Here is a 14,382-nt window from a genome sequence, read left to right as displayed (position 1 = left end):
AACACCCTGTGGAGACCAACGCTCCGCTGCTGAAACGCGTCTGAGACGCTTCCAGTGGACTTTGACGCCGAACTAGGGACGCATCAAAAACGTGGCGCTGGCGTTCTGCGCCGTAGACGGATCCAGTGGATTTTACCCCTAAAATCCACTGGATCCGTCTACGGCGACGAACGTCAGCGCCACGTTTTTGATGCGTCCCTAGCTCGGCGTCAAAGTCCACTGGAAGCGTCTCAGACGCGTTTCAGCAGCGGAGCGTTGGTGACTTTTCATTTTTCGTCAGAGTCGGAGCGTTGTTTATTTGTTGTTCATTTGTCCTCTTTTGGCTCAGGAGCGGACAGTTGTGCTACCTTATTGATTTTTTTTTTCAATTTTCCTCTTTGTGCTTCTACAAGGTGTTTTATTTTGAAAATCGACCGGATCCTCTATGCCGTTCTGTGTCTGACTTCCTGCCCGGTACGATTTTTGACGCGGCAAGCAGCGAAAATAGACCTGCTACCTATTCTCTGCGGAGCGGAGCGGAGAGACGCTTCTGGGACGCTTCGCAGCTGGTGGACTTAAGAGCATTGAATATAATGGGCGCGATTTGCTCCGGCATCCGGAGTTCCGCGCTGGAACTCCACGCTGAGTTCCACGCTGATGTTCCGCGCCGTAGACGGATCCAGTGGATTTTAGGGGTTAAACACACAAGCATTGACTAGAGTGGCCGTGATCAGCTCCGGTAGCCGCGTCGCAGCCGTCATGCGCCGCAGACGTGTGCAGTGTAAATAATTCCGGGCGTACACCAAAGGATTTTCACAGTCCCCGACTAAAGACCGGCAGTCTTTAGGAATCTTACTGGAGTCTCGGCGCGCTCCCGTCGTCTCGATCGTTAAATTGGGGTGATAATCTGCGGTCGGCGACCCGATTTATGCCAGTCTTTCTCTAGTCTTTCATATCAAGCATGTTTGATATTATCGCAAGTCTTTAGTCTGAGACTAAAAACTGTGAACCCAAGTCTTTAGATGTGAGCTGATAATCGTATAAAGTCTTTTCTAAATCTTTTCAAAGTCTTTAGGTGTACAGAAAGCATAAGGGGTAAATAAGGGGTAATTAATTGTATACATCACGCGTTCGGAGCTTTTAGCTGTACGGATAAAATATGAGTGGCGTGCGAATCACCGGTTTTCTGACGATTTGTGCTGCCTTGTCGAAAAATGCTACCCAAGCGCGAATCGATTACAGAGAATGTTGATTCATTCTCTATTGTTTCCATAATGGTGTAAATCTCAAAATATTATGACATCGTTATTTCATTTAAATCAGGGTAAGTGTATGGTGAGCATATTTTGATATTTTAAATGAACTAGCAATTATCACATTTGATATAACAAGTAAAAATGACATTATTTTATGAAATACAATTATAATAAAATTCGAAGTTATGAGTACAGTATACTGTGTTGTTTTTATTTTTAAAACGGTGTGAAAAATAAAAATTATCATCAAATATTCATCTTTGACCTGTTAAAGTTTCCTACAAGTCTCCACATCAAGGATGCATAGATTTATGGGCGTGGTAAGCAGAAGAAAAATGAGTCTGCACATGCGCATAACCAGTAAGTAGCACATCTCAATGGGTAGCATGAATCGTCAGAACACCGGCGCCCGATCTAGTCGCTGATGATAAAAATGTGCAACCCATTTGAATCATTTTAAGAATGGTGTTACGGAGAAAGTCAAACATCACCTAAAACATACATTAAAAAGACTGATGAAAAGAGGGGAAAACATCATCCTGCACTAACATAAATTAGAAAGCTTTTTTAGCTACGCATTTACTGTGGTAAATTTTGACTTGTTGTAGAATTTATAATAGATAATGTTACCAACCAACTTACACGTGGACCATTTTGTAAAAATAAATAAATAAACAAACAAACAAACAAACAAACAAATAAACCTCACAAGGGAGCATCCCCTGAGACACAACTCTGTTGAAACAACTGTCAAAATGGATGGTTTGAAATTGCAACATGATTGTTTTGAAAAAGTTCTAATTATTCATATAATTTCATAACTTGTGATAGGATATGAAGTAGAAATGAGAGTGTCTGTCCTCTCAGCAACTATGTGTACATCATCCTCAGAAATGAGTAGGGTCTTTCTTGTGTCCTTCAGTTTTACAAAACACTACAAGCAAAGAAAAATTGTGTGTCGTAAACCGATCTGGCGCCACAGCTGCCAATGAACACTAGGTGGAGGTCATGTTCCAAATGAGTGAGCGGCCATTAAACACGAAGAAGATGAAAACCCAATCAGCGACTCTTCTCAGTTTGAATGCGAGCGGTTTATTATCATGGTGATTGGTACTGTTCATTGTTTCTGTAATAGAAGACTTTTTATTTTTTAATTATACTAATAGAGTTATTAAGTAGTCTCGAGAAGGGATCTGCATGTCGATAACAGATCGAGGTAAATTCAGTTGTCAACATAACGCTTTTCATTTTTAAAATATGCGCATTGGTTTCCCGTAACTTAACTGGTTTGCCCGTGTAGCTGTGTGTTAGCTGCTAACGTTATTCAGTCTTTCGTGTTACTTTTAGTGTTTTCGAGAATCGAGAACAGTGACAGGTTTTATGTTTATTGTCTACTGGTTTTGGTTGTTAGGTTTTCTTTTGTTTGTTTGCTGTTTTTTTAATATTCGTATACAAACTATGTCAGGAGATTTTTAGAATAATAAGCAGATTCATAACGTATACAATTATCTAGGAAATATACAATACAAATAAGTCTAAAACATTTCTTGTAGTCAGTCAAATAATGCTACTTAAATTTTTATTGACATTAAGAGATGTTAAATCATCTCCATCTGTAAAGGTTAACGTTACTGTCCAGTAAGTCAAATCAAAATTACAATAAAATATAAGATGCAAATACAGATTTTGCAAAGGTTATGGACTGGGAAATGAAGTTTTACAAATGAAACATTTTGTTGTCTTCACAATTATATGCTCATTAGCATAGCAAAGGGGTTTCATTCAAAACCATGACCTTGCCGTTGCTATCATTTGCTCTACTTTTACAGGTTCTAAAAAGAGTTATGTTGGGTCTACATTCTTATATAATATTAATAATATTTTAATAATTATACACTGTAGTAAAGATCCAAGATGAACGCAAGAGGAAAAAATGGGCCGGTGTTTATCAAGACATACAGTAAACGAATGCGAAAGGTGGAGCCTTGGTTTTCCCCTGACCTGAAGAAAGCAGCCTTCTCTTTTTCAAGCACTCCTTCATCAGATCAGTCCATACCAGAGGTGACGAAGCCCAAGAAACGGTAAAACATGCTCACCCACTTATTCAATTTCATTGCCATTTTATATTACAAAACTGATGTTTGACTTTTTTAGAGTCAAGCTGTTATTATCCATGCCAGTTTATCATTCCTTTCTCTGTTCTAAGGAGAAGAAGAGAAACAGCCTCTCGCCCTGCTAAGAGCAAAGGCATGACTGCTATAAAGGAGAACATAAGTGATGAGGAAAACTGTGCTCCAACCTCACCATTCAGGTCAGGACTGAGACAAAATGCCACACCAGAACACATATTTTACTCACTTTGAGCGGAACAAATGAAATGTCCTCACAGAGAATGTTATTTGACTGCAAAGTTTTGTCAACTTCCAATGATGTTTAATGAATTAGGCTAGCATTACAGAACTGCAATATTCCATTTATTTATTTATTTTTACCTTTTTTGAAACACAGTTAATGTTCCTTGAATTTAACCTCTAATCTTATTTGACTTATTGAAGATTCTAAAACCCATTAAAAATGGACTGAACAGTAATATTTTCCTTCACTGTTCTGTATGGCTGTTTCTCTGCAGAAATAAGACAAATGCAAAACCAGTAAGGACTACAGCTATGAGAAAGACTCGAACAAGAAATAAGGCTAAAATATATAAACAATTAATACTCAGCAACAGCAGTGAAAATGATGATGAGTCGTTTACGATGAAGAAAGTCCATGCAAAAACGTCTGCTGATGAATGTGCTGGGTAAGGTTTATTATACATTTTGTAAAAAAATCCGAATGTCGTAACTGTTGCTTGAGTCCTTATGAGTGAAATGGTTTGTGTCTCTGTAGTTCCAAGAAAGTGTTAGACCCTCCCCATTTGGGCAGGTTTGTCACTCATCGCAAAAGACTGCAACCGCCCATCCGAACTAAGCAAACTGTAAGTAACAGTATTTTTTTTTTTTTTTTTTTGTGTAACATGAGAAAATGTTGATGGATTGTCATTGTCAAAATCAGTGTTTTTGCTTCTCCCCTTCTTCTCTTTTCACCTAGTCTGTTGTTCTTCACCGCACGCTAAATTCCTCAGATGATTTCCTCCCTTTGTTCTCCCAAAACAAGCGCAAGAAGCCGTTCTACATGCAACACCGTGACTCAAATAATCATGCTGCTAACAAGAACCGCAAACGCACACAGAACTGTGCGGCTCTGGCTGAGGTCTCTTTCAATGATAGTGATGACCAGCAGTTTCCAAGTAAACGTCCCCTGCTGTCCAGCACCCCATCACTGGTCTGCAGAAAGCCCCAAATCTTACCGGAGCCCTCCATCAGTGAGATCTCCTCCCTCAGCTTTGATGAACTTCACCAGCCTATTGAAAACAACAACAGCGCTCATAGTTTGAAGAATGTTAAAGAGTGTGACCACACCCCACGAGAGAAAAGCCAGCAGCTCCCAAACCCAGACATCTCCTCTGGAGAGAGAGTGGAGAGTGAAGAGGATGCAGTTGTGGAGGAGAGAGCTGGGTATGGAGAGAGGGATCAGAGAAAAGAGAGATCTGAAGCAGAGGCCACGTCTGCACAGGCAAACAGAGGTTTTGGATGTGTGTTAACCCGGTCACACCTAGAATCCTTAGCAGAGGACCTGAAGGAGAGGTGAATAATGGCTGCTAATTTACAGAGATAGAAATGTTGTAAAAAATGAATGTATAAATTGTCCCGTTTTTATTTGAATAAAAAGTTCCAATTCATTTCTGTCTATGTTGATATAGATGTCGCACAGTGGATGTACCCTTAGCGCTCGAAAGAATAGATGTCTCAGACCATCTGTCGGCGCAAAGCTGCAGCAGGAAACGAGAAGAGAAGATTGCCTCAAACTGTTTGGAGTCCTTAATGGCAAATAGACAGAACAGCCAAAACTATGTAACTGCATCATCCAGCTGCTCTTCACTATCCAAACTGTCCCTCTATATCTCCTCCTCTAAGTCTCTTAACACTTCTTCTTCAGCTGAAGCAATTTGCTCAAATCTGTCCCTTCTTGACCGTCTTAAAGCTGAATGTCTGTTATCTTCCCTCACTGTCTGCATTCCCCGTCTTGACTTGGTTGCGTATCCTTTTGTCCACCAGGGGGCAACAAAAGCTCCCAGCGCTGACTCGCCATACATACTGCCCATCAATCGCAGGGAAATTGCCAGCTCTCCACCTTTTAAGGGGACAGGGAATGATCTCCCAAACAGTCCAATAAATCACAGGACTCCCAGTAATGCTGAAGCGGTTGTTCGACACTTGTCTGGATCATTCCAACAGCCTCCAGTCTCTCCACCTGCCTCTGCATCTCATAGCAAAACACGACCGCCTGCTGCGCCTAAGGAACGCACAGGTGCTGGTACAGGGACGGGTCGTAAAGTTTGTGTGAGTGGACTGAATGTCAGCCGTTGGTCAAAGAGGGGTCCTGGAGAGTTCAATGAAAAACGGAGGAAAAAGGAAGGACGAACAAAGGCTGTGTCAGGAGACTACAGTTCTGGGTGCAGCATGTTATCTGCTGGAGCAGACACTTATGCAGCGGTCAGTTATCATTGTCAAGAATACATTCATGTGCTTATTATTTTGCTATAATATTTACTTTTACAATATTCATTTTCTCGCATTCTTTGAGAAGTAATTAAAACTGTTTATGTATGTATAATTGTCTTTCACTGGAATATAGTTCACAGCAATCCACTTTATACATTTTTTCGTACTTAAACCATTTACTCATAATATGTTCCTGCATCCCATTTGGAATTCAATTTGGAATTGCTTATTTCAAATCTTTATTACAAAATGTATGCATAGTCAAGAGGAATGTATTTTTAGTATTCACCTTTTTTTAAAATAATTATTTCGTTATTTCATCAATATATTAATCACACTAATGTTAAGCCTACAGACCATTATTAATTGTGTAACCATAGCTTTATGCAATTTTTGTCAACTTAATTAATCTTATATGTCTCTCTTATTTTATGAATACTTATATGGGCATTATTATTATAATACAATAAGCAACATTTATTTATTTATCCCAGACCAACATCTGACTACCCAGAAATATGCTCTTCCTCTTTGAGATTCAGTGTTTTTATTAGTATGTAAGTCACCCCTACACCACAGGGTGTGTGTTTGTATTTAGTAAATGAAATCTAAAAGTATTTTGACTTTCAATTCTGCAGGGTGTTTTTTTTCAGGGGGAAGGAAAATGCCATTGTTTTGCAGAAACAATTAATTGTAACCAAATGTTTCAGCTGCTTGTCTTTTTTCTGTGCGTTCATGCAGGAAACATGTGGCTGGCTGCAGGGCACCAGTGGGATTGGTCTGGCTGTGACACCTATCAGAATGGCACAAATGAATCTCTCCTCCATCCTGGCCAACTTCACTCCTGACACACTCACGACACACTCCTGGGGCCGACTAAAGGCAGCACTGTCCCTACATAAGAAGAAAACTGGTATGTGTTTACAGCAGACCAGATAAAGCCAGCAGACACAAACAAAAGGTCTTTGATTCATATACCAAACTGGCCAAAGTTTGCATAATTGAGAATGGTTCATGATGGTTGATTTTTAGTGCCACCTTTGTTCTGTTACCTCTCCCTTAAAAAACTTTGAAAACATTTAAAATGGCCTTAGTTCTTCTCACCTCTCTTACAATGTTATGTATAAATGTGTGTTCTGCAGCATTTCCGACCCCACGGCGCTTGGCACAGTCTCATCTGAAGTCCCCAGGCTCTGGTTTTCCAGCTGACACCACCAGTCTAGACCTGTTTGCTTCCCCTCTCTTCACACCATCCAGAGTCACACCTTTACGCATGCTCCGGTCCACCATGAACACCCCCATGGTAAAGAGACAGAGATATTTGTTTCACTCCTTAAATCTAATGAACAATTATTTGAATAAACGTCTCCTTTAATTCAAGGAACTGTATCCCTAATAAATATATACAGTTTCTGTGCTTCATTCATATTTCAGAAATGCTGAATTAATTTGATTTCTTTTAGTTTTGCATTTGTCTCAAAAGAGAATTAAGTTTGGTTCATAATGTATAATTTTGGTTGATTCCACCATGGAATGAAAAAAAAAAGATTTTTTCCCCTCATAATTACGAGATATAATCTTGCAATTCTAAGAAAAAGTCTGATATGTGAGAAAAAGTCCGATACCTTTTTAATTTTTTTTATTCTGTGGCAGAAACAAGCTTCCATTTTTTTTAAAAATTATTTGTTTAATTTTTTTGTTCACGATGTATATACATTTACACACACAGAATGGATATTTTTTAATGTAATTGCATGCTTTTGTATGTTAAAGGATTTATTCACTTCAAAATGAAAATCCTGTCATCATTTACTCACCCTCAAGTTGTTTCAAACCTGTATGAATTTTTCTTCTGTTGAAAGCAAAAGAAGATATTTTGAAGAATGTGAGTAACCAAGCAGTTGATGGACCCCATTGACCTCCATAGTATTTTTTTTCCTATGGAAGTGAATGGGGTCCATCAACTGTTTGGTTACTGACATTCTTCAAAATATCATCTTTCGTGTTCAGCAGAAGAAAGAAATTAATTTTTTTTAGGTTTGAAACAACTTGAGGGGGAGTAAATGATGACAGAATTTTCAGTTTGAAGTTAACTATTCCTTTAAGTGTTATAAGTAAAATAGAATAATGTACGGTTATAATATAATTGCTTTTTTTCCAAGTTACTTTCTCAGATAATTCATGTCTGTTCATTCCAGTTATTTCTCTATTACAGCTAATCTCTATGATGTCTCTTTTCTCCCATTTTTTTTACTCTGGGTTTGTGTTCCAGACTTCATATGATGAGGATATCAGCGATGCAGAAAAAGTCTATCAGGAATGTCAGCAGAGCGGCCCACTTTCCTTTAGTGACTGTATCCCTCCAGCTCGCATGAAGCACTGTAACAAGATTGGCGAAGGCACATTTGGAGAGGTCTTCTCAACTATAAACGATTCCAATGAGACCGTCGCTCTCAAAGTATGTGCTCAATTTATCCATATACAATTACATTGTAGAAGCATACTATTAACTGTTACACATCACAGGGTAACTTAATGCAAACACATAATATTTCAAATACATTTTGAACTTATATGTATATCTATATATGTAACTGGATTTTTAGTCACTGATTTGTAAACAGAATTGTTTCTTAAACATACAAAAATGACTGAAGTGATGTTTAAATGTCATTTCTATAGATCATCCCAGTAGAAGGCAGTCAGCAGGTCAACGGTGAACACCAGAAAGCATTTTGTGAAATCCTCCATGAAATCATCATTTCCAAGTAGGATCTCTGGCATATCTCAAATATGTTGTACATTTGAATGAATGGTGTGTAAATATTCAACACATCTTCAATGTTCCTACAGAGAGCTGAGCAGTCTTAACCTAAAGGAGATTAACAAGACAGATGGTTTCATTGGGCTCAACAAGTATGCTTCTACTTTTTCGGTTTTTTATAGCTTAGTGTAAAACGAGGTGATTGGAAGTTTGCATGTTATATTTGTAAGAATGCACACATCAAGACATTGTTTCGAAATAAATCGTTTTCCTATAATTTTGCCTTTGGTGAATGATTCGTTTACTTTTTAGTTTACATTGTGTCCGTGGACGTTATCCTGAAGCTCTGCTCAAAGCCTGGGACAAGTTTGACCGTCAGAAGGGATCAGAAAATGACAGACCTGGTAAGCTAAATGTGTAAACCATTTATGTCTTTAAATAGTTTTATATTTAATGACCATTAATGTATTGCTTCTGTTGGCACAGATTTCTTTGATGACGAGCAGCTGTTTTTAATCCTGGAGTTTGAGTTTGGAGGGAGTGATCTAGAGAACATTAATGGAAAGGTACTCGCGCACAGGTTTCCATATTTATACAGGTTTGTCTATTCCAGGTATTCTATAAAGCCTGAAGTCCACTGAACACCTTTGGGGTGAATTCAGGCCCCTTCACTTTAGTGACTGACCTCGCTGATGCTTTTGTCATTGTATGGTTTAACACAAATTGATTTTGAGTTATTTCACCAAAAAATTAACATTGTCACTCATATAACTTGCTTTAATTTTCGAAACACAAATTAAGATATTTTTAATGAAACCACTGAAAGTCCATTCCACCAAAAGTTCAAAAAGGATAAAGAAATTCATATGAATTGAGTAATTTAAACCAAATCTTTTTAAGAGACAATAACTTGTGATCAACGCACATATGCAGAGCACATCAAATATGGTAAACTGAAGCTTAACCTTATTTGCTTAATGCACGAGAACAAACCTCATTAGATCTTGCATAAGCTCAAATGTGCTTGAGTGAGGCATGAAAACAAACCTCACTGGTTCTCGCACATCAGTAAAAGATAGTTGAGCTTCCTTTTACCATATTTGATGTTTTTATGAACTTTGTGTTCAAAAAAGTTTTGGTGGACTGGCACAAATATGTTAATTTCTGTTTTGACGAACAACAAAAATCTTACGGTTTGGAATGGCACAAGGATGAGTAAACGATAACAATTTTCCTTTAAGAATCAATGTAATATCTAAACCTGTTAATTAGAAGCGATTGTCCATATACTTCTAGCTATATTGTATCATTATGACAACTTAAAAGTTTGTTTGTGTGTACCATTGCAGCTAACTTCCATGGCCCAGGCCAAGAGTGTTCTTCATCAAGTCACGGCAGCTTTGGCTGTAGCTGAGCAAGCCCTGTGCTTTGAACACAGGTAACAAGTTTGAAGCTGAAATTTAAATTGACAGCATATACAGAAATTTGTATGCATTTACGTGTAAGCTGATCTAAGTGGTGTGTGTTGATGTTTCAGAGATCTTCATTGGGGGAACATCCTGGTGAAGAATGTTAAGCACAAGCACAATGAGTTCATTCTGAATGGAACGGTGCATTCCATAGAGACTCGAGGGGTTCATGTCAATATTATTGACTACTCGCTCTCACGCCTGGAAATCGGTCAGTCCAATGCAAAACGCTTTTCTCACTTCTTTTGGCACAAATATGTTTCACTCTCATAAATTGTTTTTAAGGTGTTAGTTGCAAATCCCATGTTTATGAACTATTAATTTAACATGTATCCCCCTAGCCTTACTCTTAAAATGGTGACTTCAGAGGCCTTCCTTGACCTTCTCAACTGCAACTACAACTAACAATTAAAATAATCCTTTATTTTGAGATTCAATTAACGGTTTGAATGTTAAATGAGATTTTTATTACCTTTTATTTTTATGAATGTTGTTGATTTGCATTTGTAAAGCTAAACCATCCCAACCATTCCAATAATTTTTTTTTAAATAAACATACATTTCCCATAAATTAACTTCAAATCAATATTTGGTCCCAAACTAGCTAGCCATTAGCATACATGAAAATCACTAACCTTTCGGTGAAATTCGCCGTTTTGAAAACAAAATAGGTGACCTATGTGAATCGTGTAGATTCGATGAGAAAATGTTTAGAGGGGAGGTGAGGTATACTATATGAAGCCATACTATACTATAATGTGAGATAGAAATAAATATTTAAGTCGTTAAAGGTGCTATATGTAGCTATTCTTCTAAAATGAATCCTTTTTTTAATTGCCTGTGTGTGAAGGGGTTGTAATCACACATTACAATGATCCACTTGTCGGGTTTTGCTATTACATCTGAAGGCCAGTATTCCTATTTCTATGTGAAGGCTCCGGGTCGGATTTACCGCGAAATCCATCAGATGTGACGTGCATGTGCGCTCCCGAGAAAAAAACGACCTGCCTCCAGCACAACACAGACTCCAACACAAACTCCACATAAATATATATATATAAAAAAAGTTTTATCTGCTGAAGCTCGTCAGGCCAAACGTGAATCAGATCAACTTCGGACGAAAACACGGATCAACATCGGCAGAGCGTTTGAATTATGGAGAGACCTCCGCTTTGTTTTAGGTATAAATTTAGGTATAAAAACAGACCCGGAGTTATAGAAAGGGAGAGAGCGAGAGACCTTGCGCGTGTGTTCTAGTCTGTGTGTGTGCCTCATGAAGCGCATGCAAGACAGCATTGCCTAAAGCCAGTCACACCAAACCCCTCCCCCCCCAGCTTTGTACTGTTACAATGTTGGTACTGGTAGTATATTTAAATGAGCAATATGTACTTTTTCTTCCAGTTAACTGCATGCCGGACTTGCCGACAAATAAAATGTCTTGGTGACTGTAACATGGAGAGAGAGTACACATTTGTAGGATTATCCGTGAACATACTACAGTCATTGTAACAACACAAAAACTGGTTGAAAATATATGATTGCATCCTTTAAGAGAAATTCACTTAGTCAAAATTAGCAACTTTTACTCTTGGTACAAGAGTTAAAAATGTAGTAAAACTGATACACGTGAATTGTAAAATGTTCTAAATGCTTAAACACTTTTCTCTCTCTCAGATGGACTGACAGTGTCATGCGATATCTCTTCTGATGAAGAGTTGTTTATGGGACAGGGAGATTACCAGTTTGAAGTCTACCGCCTAATGAAGAAAGAAAACAAGTGAGTGCTTCAGCCTCAGACAGAAAAATATTTAAAATTTTCATTCTAAATGAAGGATTGATTATTCTCATTGTTCTTTTTTCATTCTCTGTTTCTCAGTAACTGCTGGTCCATGTATAATCCCCATTCCAATGTGTTGTGGCTGCACTATCTGTCTGATAAGCTTTTGTGTATGAACTACAAGAACAAAGCCAAGTCCAACCAGCAGAAGACACTGAAGAGTGCCCTCAAATCTTTCCAGTCGGAGATCCTGAATTATCCATCAGCTACAGAAGCTCTTATGAACTGCACATTCTTTCAGTGAAACTTGTTTTAATTAACACAATATATATATATACCTGTATATTTAGATTTACCAGTCCAGGGCAAGTCAAATGTTCTATAAAAAAGGATATTAAAAACAAATAAAGAAAAGTGGCTATCATGCAATTTAAAAAACAAAAATATGTAATTTATTGATACTCATTAATTATCTGGAGATGGTTAGAGTTTTGGCATAGTATGGCGAAACCAGCTATTCTTGCATTTTTTTGTTTAAGAGAAGTCTCAACATTCCACACCATATTTCCAGCAATCCAAACTTGGCAGTTCATTTTATTAACTAATAGAGGTCCATGTAGGATTTGGTGCAGAACTGTACATATTTTTTTTCTTTTAGACCTTGATACATCCATTTGCTGGGAGAGACCACACATGAAGCATCAACGGAGGAAGCCTCTACACAGGAACATTCTCTTCTTTCAGCTCTTTGATATGTCCACTCTCTCTATGACCTTAGTGTCCTGTTGTCCTTCATTGTTTATGACCGAATGCATAATCTCTTTATTTTTCTAAGAATTTAAGACATTGGGTCTGTGCTGCATTTTGTTGAACAGGATAATAGTGAGATGTGACCTGTAGAAAAGCTTATTTGGTGTTTAGCTTGCAGTTGAGTGTAATTATGACTTTGGTGATCCTGTTCTCAATATGTTGGGATGGATACAGCCAAATGTTCAGTGGGACCTCAAAATGAGAAATATTTGGTGAACCACTCCTGTTTTTGAGGGTCTTGTCCATCAGGCCCCGTTTCAATAACCCTCTGTTCAGCAGGAGTCCTGAAACAAGCACAAGATTAGAACTAGAAATGTAGATATGACATCGTGGGAGGGAAAAAAAAGGCTTTAACACTGAACCAGGAAATTAAGTGTTAACTTTTCTTTTTTTTTTACGTCAAGACTAGGTTAAAATATATGCACCTAATTTTTAACATACATGTAATTGGTAACACTTAACAATAAGGTCCCATTAGTTAACGTAAGTTAATGTATTAACTTAATGCAACAAATTTGTTACCGTGTTTATTATTCTCTGTTAACGTTAGTTAATAAAAATACAACAGATCATTGTTAGTTCATGTCAGTTCGGGTCCATTAAATAACAACTTTGGATTTTAATATGTATTTGTAAATGTTAAAATTAACATGATCTGAGATTAATAATTGCTTTACAAGTTTTTTTTTTATTGTAAGTTACTGCTGTTGTGTACTGCACATTTTTGCCAATATACTGTAGTTAGCTGTTCCCTACTTTTATTTTATAATGGTTGGTAAGTTCACTTTTTTACTGTGGAAAAGTTCAATGCTGCTACTTGTATTGTACAAAAGGCATACAAATTAAATAGAGACTCTAAAACAAAGTATTTGACTATTTTGGCATATACTCTAAGTTTTAATTTTAGTGTAAGTTTTGGTTACACTATTTTAAGGTGATGTCACATTGTAAGTACTGAGTAATATTAATTAACTACAAGTACTTACTATATAGTTAGAGTTTGGTTTAGTTACTTGTAATTATGCATAATCTACTGTTACTACTATGTTCATGTAGTAACGTGTAACTATGTCACCATTAAATAAAGTGTTACCAAAGTTTTAGTAATATGTTTTTAGCTTTAAAAAAATGATTTTTATAGTTTTAGTTAATAATAGGTTTTGAATGGTTATTGGGATGTATTATGTCACAGACCTAGCTAACCTCTGTTGCCTTTGGCTTGCTCAGTTGGGGATATTCAAATTAATTAACCAATCATACCATTGATTAGCTCTACCAAACTTGAATGTCTTTTTTTTCCAGTAATAAACAAACATTGTTAAGTTGTTTTGATTGATACTGTGAAGCAGCTTTGATACAATCTGTATTGTGAAAACCGCTATATAAATATATTTGACTTGACTAACCTGAATTACACACAAACAAAAATAATTATTTTGTAGGCAATTTCCATCCGTTTTACATTCAATATGAGGTGCTTTTCCTTGCAATAGAAAAGGCACTACATACAGAGAATCTTTAAGTTTTAATAAAAGCAACTGTTTAAGTATGCCATTCCTGTAGCTCAAACAGCAAGGCATAGTGCTAACAACGCTGAGGTCATGAGTTCGATACCCGGTGAATGTATGCACTGATGACGTATATTTTGAATGCATTGTAGGTCGCTTTGGATAAATGAGTCTACATAATTGCATATTATTCATCACATAATGGATTTGGCATT

General features: G+C 37.3%; 2 protein-coding genes across 5 annotated transcripts in view; one reads left to right on the top strand and one right to left on the bottom strand.

Moving 5' to 3' along the window:
• The first annotated feature begins 2,309 nt into the window (after positions 1 to 2,309).
• Positions 2,310 to 12,293, top strand: haspin (histone H3 associated protein kinase). Of its 2 annotated transcripts, XM_077203492.1 has the most exons (19): positions 2,321 to 2,451; positions 3,138 to 3,316; positions 3,442 to 3,546; positions 3,865 to 4,035; positions 4,125 to 4,212; positions 4,326 to 4,921; positions 5,038 to 5,188; positions 5,393 to 5,830; positions 6,581 to 6,752; positions 6,982 to 7,142; positions 8,112 to 8,297; positions 8,522 to 8,607; positions 8,693 to 8,755; positions 8,916 to 9,007; positions 9,090 to 9,169; positions 9,953 to 10,041; positions 10,141 to 10,283; positions 11,747 to 11,849; positions 11,949 to 12,293. In XM_077203492.1, the coding sequence occupies exons 2-19, from the start codon at positions 3,150 to 3,152 to the stop codon at positions 12,151 to 12,153; spliced, it is 3,096 nt and encodes a 1,031-aa protein (XP_077059607.1). In that variant the 5' UTR covers positions 2,321 to 2,451; positions 3,138 to 3,149; the 3' UTR covers positions 12,154 to 12,293. The 2 variants fall into 2 exon arrangements, with proteins under 2 accessions (XP_077059598.1, XP_077059607.1); XM_077203483.1 differs by having other exon boundaries at positions 2,310 to 2,451; positions 5,038 to 5,830.
• Positions 12,145 to 14,382, bottom strand: part of fam184b (family with sequence similarity 184 member B) — a 49,059-nt gene continuing 46,821 nt past the window's right edge. For all 3 annotated transcript variants that reach the window (XM_077203460.1, XM_077203451.1, XM_077203469.1), the window contains one exon: positions 12,145 to 12,943. In XM_077203460.1, the coding sequence (XP_077059575.1) occupies positions 12,853 to 12,943 (91 nt within the window). In that variant the 3' untranslated portion in view covers positions 12,145 to 12,852. The remainder of the gene's footprint in view (positions 12,944 to 14,382) is intronic.

This window comes from Siphateles boraxobius, unplaced genomic scaffold (genome assembly GCF_051911475.1).
Source record: "Siphateles boraxobius isolate OS27281-9 unplaced genomic scaffold, OSU_SipBor_1 119, whole genome shotgun sequence".
Lineage (NCBI taxonomy): Eukaryota > Metazoa > Chordata > Actinopteri > Cypriniformes > Leuciscidae > Siphateles > Siphateles boraxobius.
This window is presented reverse-complemented; position numbering and strand designations above follow the sequence as displayed.